Source organism: Citrus sinensis, chromosome 7 (genome assembly GCF_022201045.2).
Source record: "Citrus sinensis cultivar Valencia sweet orange chromosome 7, DVS_A1.0, whole genome shotgun sequence".
NCBI classification, from domain to species: Eukaryota; Viridiplantae; Streptophyta; class Magnoliopsida; order Sapindales; family Rutaceae; genus Citrus; species Citrus sinensis.
This window is the reverse complement of record NC_068562.1, coordinates 13,680,583-13,691,309: the sequence shown is the minus strand read 5'-3', so window position 1 is coordinate 13,691,309 and position 10,727 is coordinate 13,680,583. Positions and strand designations below refer to the sequence as shown.

The following is a 10,727-nucleotide window of genomic DNA, read 5'->3' as shown; positions in this document are numbered from 1 at the left end:
CAAATACCTTGCAGCTCAGGGCTCACAATGAATTTGTCCAGTGTTAGCCAATGAAATCCCTTTTTTTTTTTTTGCCACCCTTTCTGCCGTACAGCATATGATTATTACCGCCTGTAGATAAAAGGATAATTTTTAAAAACCTCCCCTGAGATTTGAAGCTGTTGTAAGTGGATGGTGAAAATTATTTTATTTGTAAAAGACTTCTTACCGTCAGTTAAAATTTTCATTGACTAACTGTTGACTTTAAAAAGACAATATTACCCCCAATAATAGTTTACGTCAGTTAAAATTTTCTTAAAATCTTTAAAAAAATAAAATTACAAACTTAAAAAAAATTATATTTTTATATCAAATAATTAAGATTTGTAATTTTATTACAAACTTTAAAAAATTATATTTTTATATCAAATAATTAAGATTTGTAATTTTATTACAAACTTAAAAAAAATTATTTTAAGATTTGTAATTTTATTTTTTTAAGATTTTAAGGAAATATCAATAACTTGATCATGGTGAAAATATTTGTTTTAATTACTTATGAAATTGTAAATATTTAGAATTGTAAATATTGGGGGTAATATTGTCTTTTCAAAATCAACAGTTAGTCAATAAAAATTTTAACTAGTCAACAGTTAGTCAATGAAAATTTTAACTAATGGTAGGAGGCCTTTTACAAATAAAATGATTTTTACCATCTACTTGCAACAGCCTCAATCCTCAGGGGAGATTTTTAAAAATTACCCGTAGATAAAACCTAGACTCTGTAACTTACGGATCCAGCTTTAGCCAACTCCCATTACTTGCATTTGTATGAATTTTTTCTCTCTCCTCAGGACATGTGTGCTCTTCCCATTGGGTGTGTATGTTACAGATTCTGTAACATAGCAACCTCTTCAAAAAAAAAAAACAAAGGGGCACCTCTCTTATCATTTTTGCCGCTCACATATTGATTTTTTTTTATTTCTTTTCACAATATATGGACAACAAAAACGGCAGCAGGGGTTGTAGTTTTTATCGCTCTCCTGTCTTTGAAATAATATCTGGCCTCACTGCTGATTCAAGTCCCTCTCATTGTCTGTTAAGATGAATTTGTCAACAATTTACCTGTAGTAAATTTTCCTATTTTGAAAACAATTTTTTTTAGAGTGTTCTCATTGTTGATCAAAGTCAGTGAATTTTCTCCATAATATAGTAAATTTGTAGTGTAAAATTTTAAAAAATAAAATAAAAGTACTAACAGACATATTACATAATTCAATAATAGTAATTAATGAGAATTTTTTATGATGTTGTGTGATCTTCTTACATAATGGGATTGGTCTAGACTCTAAGATTTAGATATTTTAATCTATATCATTATTTTAATTAAGTGGATAAATAATTAGTTAATTAATAAGAGTAACCTTAAAATTAAGTTGATGAATTCAAATTAAATAGAAATACTTATGGATTCAACGCGAATAAAGAGAGGTGGTGATTCATATAACTCTTTTTTTCCTTTATTTTAATTTATAAAAATCTTTTTTTAAGCAGTTTTTTTTAAATATTAACCAATATTTCTAAAGAATCTATATCTTTTTATTTATACAAATATTTTAAATTGTTGATCAAAATCTTAAAATGTACATTTATTATATTATTGATTCTGTAAAAAAAAAAATGCAGCATTATAGAGAGATCCAACTAATAAATATTAATGAGTTTAATTGATGTAATTATAATTCTCAAAAGATAATGAGGAAAAAAATAATTTATTGCGAGACCAAAAAGAAAAAAAAAATGAAAAATAATAAACCAACCACAGATACCATATCTTCAATTTGTAGCTGCTGGCCACCAATTCACCAGTGGCCGGCACGTAATCGCGAGAATCTGTACCGTTTCTATTTTATTTAACGTAAAATCCAAATCAATGACAGCCCCATGTTCAAATCGGCCCATAAACCATCCAACACCTGGCGCCAAGTGTCCTGTTTTTTTTTCCCCACCCTTCTTTTGCTTTCAATACAATGTGCCGTGTCATGTTACCGTAGAAACTTCCAAAAATCTATGAAACTCGCCGTCACGTTTATCGTTAGGAAACCGTTGTATCTGCAAATTAAAAATAATTAATAAATTAAATAAAAGCCGTCGGCCCAACGTCCAAGAAATGGATCTGTTAAAAAGGGCCCCATTTTGGAGATAATTACGGAAGTGGCCCACCTACATGAAAGGTCTGTCCTCGTGTCGCCTTCGCTAATCATCGGTCGTGGCCCGTGGGTAGACTATTTTCATTTTGAGGTGGCGTTATTGTGTCGCCACCACCATTATGCTTACTTTTCATAATTACCTTTTCAAAAAATAATAATAATAACTGTTTCTCGATTTTCTTGTTCTGTTCTTCTTCTATTTTCTTTTAATTATTTGGGTGTGATATTACCGTGAGCTTATGAAAAAATAATAATAATATTTTGAGAAACGTGAAATGATTGGAGATTAAATTAGAAAGATTTATTTACTTCTCTTATGAAAAATTGATTTCATTTCAGTTAGGCTTTTAATTAAGGTTTCAGATTATAAGTTTGATATTTTTTACATAACCTCTTATTTGCTACTGTTGGGCTGCATTTAGTAACACTTCCTCTTGGTTGCGTTTTTTGTGTATGTAATGTATTACATTTTTCTTATTATTAATTTAATTATATCATGTCATCATTTTGACGTTGTGTATTATTATTTTCACATAGAGCACATGAAATATTATTAGCTGAGTTATATTAAAAGTCTAGTACGTTTATGTTCTATTTGACATTTAAATTTTAAAAACAACTTTATCTATTCAAATTCATATTATAATCATTCTGAGCAACGGAAAATCAAATCTGTACTTCAAATAAAAATGATGAGATTGGAGCCGCTTATCATTTCAAAATTGAAAAATGAATTTCAGTAGTGGTTGTTACAACCAAAAATTTGACAGTGACATTAGAATTAGAGATAGATCTGGAGGGTAAATCAGTCAATAGCACCGAACTGTAGTTCACTTGTTCTTGCCAGCCAAGATCTGATAATGACAAAAAGAATTAAAGACACAAATCTCAAGGGTAATTTTGTCAAATGAAATCACTCATCGCACAGAAGAAGTACCCGCAGATTCTGACAGTTGACCAGAAGCAAGACTTGTCTACGCTAGTTTCAAACTGGACCAGACCCAGAGATCCAACTGTTAAGTTACTTTACACGTGGCGCTCTCTTGACCAACAGGCGCCGATTTGAGCGCCCTCCCGCTTTCCGAAAAAGCCTAAACCGGACGGGGTCCACTCATACTGGACCCCTTTACCTTGTTCTATAAGGAAACGGTATTATTGTAACATCATGGCGCGTGGGATACAGTTAATTACGATTGACGAGTATTTTGTTTCGAATTGTAAAATTAGAAAAAAAAAATTATTTTATAAAATAGGAGTTAATACTTTTTTTTTTGAGGAGATATAGGAGTTAATACTAAGTCTACACATGCTCACATTAAGTTAAATATTTTTACGTTAGATGCGCCTTTCACTTGCCAAATGATTAAGATAAAGCCAATTATAACAATAAATAATAAACATACTGCAACATATTTTGAAAATGCGATTGTGGTGAATAATTGAGTCTCTCACAACAACTATTATTGACAAATTAAGTATTTATTTACTATAAGGGTTATTCAAAAATTACAAAATGTAAATTATTTACTTTTTGGTTTAACATACTGTTTGATTAATAATAAAGAGAATATTACGTGCAAATCAACTATCCAAGTTACAAAGATGGGTGACTTTTAAGGGGAATAACACCATTTGCTTTTGAAGGATTAGCAACCATAAACAAAAAATGACAAAAGGGAAAATCTATCTTTCATTATAAAGAATGAGACGAAAATTTACATTATTTCATCTTATATATTTTACTTGAACCCATTGAGTGCTAATATGCTTGAGTTATTTCCTTTTTAATTAATTATCCAATATACTCCAAATCTAATTTAGGCATATGAGATTTCTCACCGGGATTTCCATTGACAAATCCCAATAATTTTTTTTTTTAGTTTTCAAGTTAAAAATTTCAAGTTTAGATTGATGTTGAAGTTCGGTTTATATCGATTTTTCACTAAAAATATATTCTATCTATTGAGGTCATTTTTCCGGCTTCAACAGCAATCCTTACAAAAATGATTATCCATTGTTCTAAGGTACAAAATTTATTTTGAAAAAAATGTAGCAACGATTGCAATTTTTATTAAATTAAAATCCTCCGTGTTTTACACCCTCTCATTGGCGCGTGAAAAGTGATTCTCGGTCAGCCCCTAGTTTTTCTTTTCCAAAACACGAAAGCGAAATCCGAACCCGCGAGCCGCTACTAGTTTATCCGCATAACCAACGGCAACGCTCACACAAAAACGCCACTCAAATCCTACAAAATTGCAATCCGCCCACTCTCCTTTCCCCCACCTATAAATACCCTCCTTTCGTAGCACTTAGGTTTGCCCAAATAACGCCCCAAAACGGCGCTCTAAAAGAATATTTTCTATTAGAAATAAAAAAATCTCTCCAATTTTCTTCCTTCTGATAATCACAATGCCAATATCATCCTCACCAAGAAACAAATCCAACGGTTCAGATCTAGCCACGTTTCGCAGAAACTCACTGTCTTCCTCTTTCGCCTCTTCTACCTCTTCCAGTTTCTCCTCCTCCACTTTCTTCGCACGTGCCACCTCACCCACACGTGCCAATCCGTACTACGGCCACCACAATGACCGCGCCCACAGTCATAACCGATCCTCGCCGTCTGTCCGGTTCTCAATCGACAACCGCCCGATCTCCCCTGGCCGTTCGATCTCGTACACGCGACAGATAAGTAAATGCAACAATGCGGCATCGTTCAACGCCCCGAAGAGGACCTGCGCGTGTTCGCCGACTACGCATCCTGGCTCCTTCCGGTGCGCTCTGCATAAGAGGACGAACAGCTACAACAGTCATAAGACGGCGTCGTGTTCGCATCACTCAAGTAGTAGGCTGAATTATAGGAGATCAGCGATGACGAATTCGCTCGTGAGAATCGGAGGAGTGGAAGGAGAATTGGTCAAACGTGCATTGACTGCTCTGATTAGGCCTTCTTCTCACCAGCAACGCCGCCGAGCCGCTTTTGAGCCGAGGCCGAGCCGGCTCTCTAATATGTCTAAAGCGGATGATTTGTGAATTGTGACTGTTTTATCGGGACTTGTTTTGAGTGAGTTAGCGAGTTGACTCAGTGATTTGGTGGACAAGAGTGACTGAGGCTTTCGGCCTTTTTATTTTCTTGGGTTGTCTTGTGACAGAAAGTTTTGGTAGAAGTGGTGGAAACGATGTAGTTGTAAAGAGTTAAGGAAATGAATCTGGGAAATTTAGCAATAATCCAGAAGTTGTAATTATTTAGTAAATTCAAGAGAAATTTTTAGTGGCCTTGAAAAACTAAATCATGATCGAATAAAAGTTAAAGTAAGCAAATTAGTGAAAACAAGTAAATTAAATTATATTCTGAAACTAATTAAAAATTAGTGTTTTGGACTTAAAATATATATACGATAAAATTATGGTACTACAGTTGAATTGGGTCATTAGATTCAGCATACGGTGGTTACTACAGTTGAATTCAACTATTGGATTCAGTCTACAGTAATCACCAAAACTAGATTCTAGTTGTGGTACAGTGCTACTATGGTATTATAGTTCGATTCATATATATATATTATTAAGATTTTTATTATGGGCGTTTTTATTTTTTATATAAAAATATTATTGAATCTTATTATTTAATAATATGTTTATATTAAGGAGATGATTATTTTTTTATAATTGATTTAATTTTAATTAATTAAATTATTAAGTTTATTTTTTAAAATTAATGTTTAATTAATATTATTAAAATTATATTTTAAAATATTTTTATTTAATTAATTAATTTTAATTATTATCTAAATAAAATTTAATAATTAATATTATTATTTATTTTTATAATTTTTGATAATATAGTAGTAGAATAATAATATTTTTTTTAAATTAACATTATTTATCTTCACAATTTTTTATAAATACTTTTCATTTTGAAACATCATAAAGATTCTATTTAATTGGACATGATTATAATAAAGTATTATTTTATTTAAGTTCTTTAGATGTTATTATTTATTTAATATTTATAATTTATAAGGACGTAAATATAAAAATATTAATTTTTTAATTTTTTAAGATTTAATCTTTATTTTAGTAATTTAGAAAAAAATATTTAAATTTAGACATTTAATTTTATTTATAAATTTATATAAATTACGGTCTGATTTTAAATGAAAAAAAAAACTCCACCTAAATTTTTTAAATTTATAACTTACTGAGATATCCACATAATATATATAATTTTTTATTATTTTTAATAAATATATTATTAAATTATATGGTTTAATAATGCCTTCTACTGAAAAAAAAAAAAAAAAAAGTGTCTGCCCTTGTGAATTTATAGTGATTGCACGCGTGGCATGTAATAATTGAGCTACTTGGGCCGTGGACCCACGGAGCACATTCGATCATCACCGTGTTTGCATATTATTGAAAAAGAATTTATAATTCAAAAAAATTAGGAAAAATACTAAAGAAATGACAAAATAATAATAGAATGTACTAAAAAGTTGTATGATATCATAGTATTATCTGATTATTTGATCTATTTTGTAAAAAAAAAATTATATAATTTTATAGTTAATTATATATTTCTGTTTAAATATCAGTATCCAAGCAATAATTGTATTTTTTTTTCATATCGAATATTTTATAAAAAAAAATAATTCCTATTTTATACTTATTTTTGTAGGCATGGATGATGGACATTCCACAACCACGAGTTTTGTCAAAGAGGTTCTTGAAATTAAAGAAAATTTACACATTATTGCATTTTGATGTCAAAGTCAAAGAGCTTACAATTTGTTTTTTTTGGGTAAAAAAAAAAGTTTTTTTGACAGGGTGGAAGATTGTGATTCTATTAAGGTTTCCTTCGTAAGACTGTTTTTTTTTTTTGTGAATTTGCATTTAATTTGGTTAACTTTTGACAAATATTTAGCTAAAATGAAGTGAAAAACAGCTTGGATTCCACAAATGACAAAATTTGATTAAATAATTTCCCAAAATTGACCCTTTGAATCAAATTTTTAGCATTTTGAATAAAATAAAAAAAATTGCAACAAGTGGTTCCTTTGCTGCGTTGGATGGTTTGGGTTGGGGCGGTCGATGTTTTATGGGCTCGATGAAGGACTCTTTGGATTGCATAAAATTTGTTATTTTATGCGTCCGATGTCGTCGTACTCGCGAGATTTTTAACCTAAATTTGTGCATATGTAATTTTTTTTGCCTTTTTTCAATGATTTTAAATGTTAAAAATATTCACAAATCTACTTATGATAAATCCAAAAGTTTTACCAAAACGTTTTACTTTAGCTGTGTTATATAGTACAATTTGGATATTTGGACAAAAGTAGGTATTTTGCGCCATTTGGGCCAATTTGATTCGAATCCTAGTTCTAGTTTTGGTTTAGAAATTTTTGAATCGATAAATGAATGAAAATTTTAAAAAAATAAAAATAAAGAAAGAGATGAACCAATCCAAATCGATTTGGTTCAGTTCTTCGAGTAAAGATTAATTATCCCAATAAGTTAAGTTCTTAAAAAATTGCCCATCCTATATAAGGGACTCGAACGAAATATATTTCAAAATATTTTTAAAAAAATCAAACAAATGTTAAACGTATATATAAGAAACTTGTTTTGTTACATTAGATAATAGAATGAGTAATTTACCGTTTTAATTATTGGCTGATTCATTGATCGGGATTAAGGCTTTTTATTGAGGTGGACACAGAAGTTTGCCACAATAATATAGAATTAGATTTAAAAAAAAAACTACCAATTATGGGAAGGCACATGCAACGTGTGCACCGATGTTTGGGGATAGGAGACAAATCAATGGCTTCAGCACATTTTGGCAATCTCAATCCATGACATCTTGGGTAGCATTATCATTTACTGACAGCCTGACATGTTCTTGAAGTATCTACAATTTCTTAATAAGAAAATCATCACTAATTTAAAAATTTTCCAGAATTTTTTAATACCCCATGTCTGCACATTCATTGACATCAGACAATTGAAAATTCATGCCCAATTGAGACCATTAGAAATTCGGAATCTGAATTATTCATGGGTGAAAAAAGTATGTTATGCTTGTGGCAGTCCATCCATGAATGTGGTCATGTCGATTATGGCTTTGCAAATCTGCATTATTGACTGCCAAAACCTTTCTACATCCTGCGCATACTGCATGTATACGACAGTGCATGAATTTAGAAAGAAAATGAGATACAAAAATTTTGAAAGTTACATTGTTTTTTTATCTATTAAAGGATTTGTACCGGTCTATTTATACGTACATAATAAAGATATAAAAGGAATAAATATTTTCTTCATACTAGCTGCAGGGGCTAATGCTGTGGCTGGATTCTTTCCTATTTGTTTGCAATAATCTTGCCAACGGAAAGCCTCTCGCTAAAGCTGTACAAGATGCTAAATTGGTGTCAAATTTATGGATTGTATGTTGCGGCAGTTTAGGTTGACATCTCCCCCCCCCCTCAAGCATGGCAGTGTCGTACACTGCACCCGTAGTTTGTCTAGTAAGAAGATGAACTGTCGTTTGGCCAAAGGTTTGGTGAAGGAATAGGCAACTTGCCGTTTTGTGGAAACATGGCAAGTATGAAGAAATCCTAGAACAACTTTCTCATGAACAAAGTGCACATCAAGTCCTTTATGCTTTGTACGTCTATGAAAAACGGGGTCTTTTGTTAATCGCAATGAACTCTTAATATCACAGAGCAGTGTAGGTGATTTCTCTAATTGTGAACCAATCTCTTGTAAGATGTGCCTAATCCAAGTGAGTTCTATAGCAGTTGTGGCAATAGAGCGCCTTTCAGTGCTGGATCAAGATACAGTGTGCTGTTTCCTTGAACTTTATGAAATGCAATTGCCACTAAGATAGACAGAAAATCCAGTTGTGCTTCTTCTAGTCGTTGAACAACCTGCCCAATCAGAGTCAGAAAAAGCATAAAGATTGAAAGCACTTTGAGAAGTTTGCTGGAGTTCGTAATTTATAATTCCTTTGAGGTATCGAAGGAGATGCTTGACTGCCCTAAAATCAGCTTTGACAGACCTTGAAAGCTTTGAGAAGTTGATGCCACATTAGTGTGTGGCATCAACTGGTTCGACATCGTCTAGCAAAGGGCGAGATTTAACGGCCATGGGGGTCTTGATAGAAGAGCATCTAAGCATGTGCCTTGATGACGAGGTCACGTGTGTACGTGGCTTAGGATAGGAAAAATGCCATTAGTATATTCCGTTATTTCAATGCCAAAGAAGTACTTCAAATTACTAAAGTCTTTTAATGTGAACTTGGAACTGAATGTGTGAATGATGTATCGAATCTTGCCAGTGCATCCACATAAATTAATATAAGAATTAATACTAAGTTGCAGCAAAAAATAAATAAAGATGAGTCGGCTTTGTTGCCAAGATCAATGAGGGCTGTTGAAAGGCATTCAAAATAAGCCCTAGGTACCTAAGGCCATAAAAGGGCTTTTGCAAACTTGCAAACATATAAAGGGTAAGTGGCATCTTAGAAGCCAAGAGGTTGTTCCATTTATGCTATTTCATTCAATTTGCAATGTAAAAAGGTATTGCTGACATGTACTAACTGCAATTGCCAAAATTAGACGAATGGTGGTGGCTTTAACCACAAGACTGAAGGTCTCATCGAAGTCAATGCCATATATTTGAGTAAATCCTTTCGCCACCAGTCGTGCATTGTAATAGTAAACATTGCCATCCTCTTTATACTTTATACGGTAGACCTACTTCGATCCTATGACACTTTTGTTTCATGGTCGTGGGTCCAAGGACCATGTATGATTTTTCTGGAGACCTAGGATTTTGTTTTGCATGGCTTGCATTCATTCTGGACTCTTAATCGCGGTTTTGAAGGTTTTACGTTCAGGTAGTGAGACTCGACTGGTTTGAAGTGCAAGATTAGAATTTTATCTCAGCTTTGGCGAGTGATCATACTGTTACGGGCTGCTCAAATTTGCCATCAATGGAGGCTAATTCTGTGTGCACAAATACACTTCGTAAAAGTTCGCCTAAAACCGAAGTGCCCTTAGAAGTAGGTTGCGCTTAGCACTAAAGGCGGGATGCACTTAGAAATCGGCCACCAACACAACTAGCCAGCCGTGGTTAGCTTAGCAATCATCCAAGCCCGCCCCGAATTCTAGAGTTTTCTACAATTGTAAATATCCTAGAGTTTTCTAGAATTAAGCATTTAAGTCCAAAAGATATTTATGCAACTTGCTAGGAAATTTCAAGAACTAGCACCCAACACCTATAAATAGGGGTGAGTTCCTTATTTGCTCAATAGCACTAAGGGCGGGATGCACTTAGAAATCGGCCACCAACACAACTAGCCAGCCGTGGTTAACTTAGCAATCATCCAAGCCCGCCCCGAATTCTAGAGTTTTCTACAATTGTAAATATCCTAGAGTTTTCTAGAATCAAGCATTTAAGTCCAAAAGATATTTATGCAACTTGCTAGGAAATTTCAAGAACTAGCACCCAACACCTATAAATAGGGGTGAGTTCTTT

At 32.5% G+C, this 10,727-nt stretch overlaps 1 protein-coding gene across 1 annotated transcript; it reads left to right on the top strand.

Annotated features, from left to right (window-relative positions):
• The first annotated feature begins 4,480 nt into the window (after positions 1-4,480).
• LOC102614091 (uncharacterized) lies at positions 4,481-5,414 on the top strand. Its single transcript, XM_006465165.4, has one exon. It carries the CDS (start codon positions 4,599-4,601, stop codon positions 5,217-5,219), a length of 621 nt encoding a protein of 206 aa, XP_006465228.2. The 5' UTR covers positions 4,481-4,598; the 3' UTR covers positions 5,220-5,414.
• The last annotated feature ends 5,313 nt before the right edge of the window (positions 5,415-10,727 follow it).

What these genes read in the sequence shown, in the direction of transcription:
- LOC102614091 (XM_006465165.4), top strand. Translation starts at nt 4,599, where the DNA reads ATGCCAATATCATCCTCACCAAGAAACAAATCCAACGGTTCAGATCTA.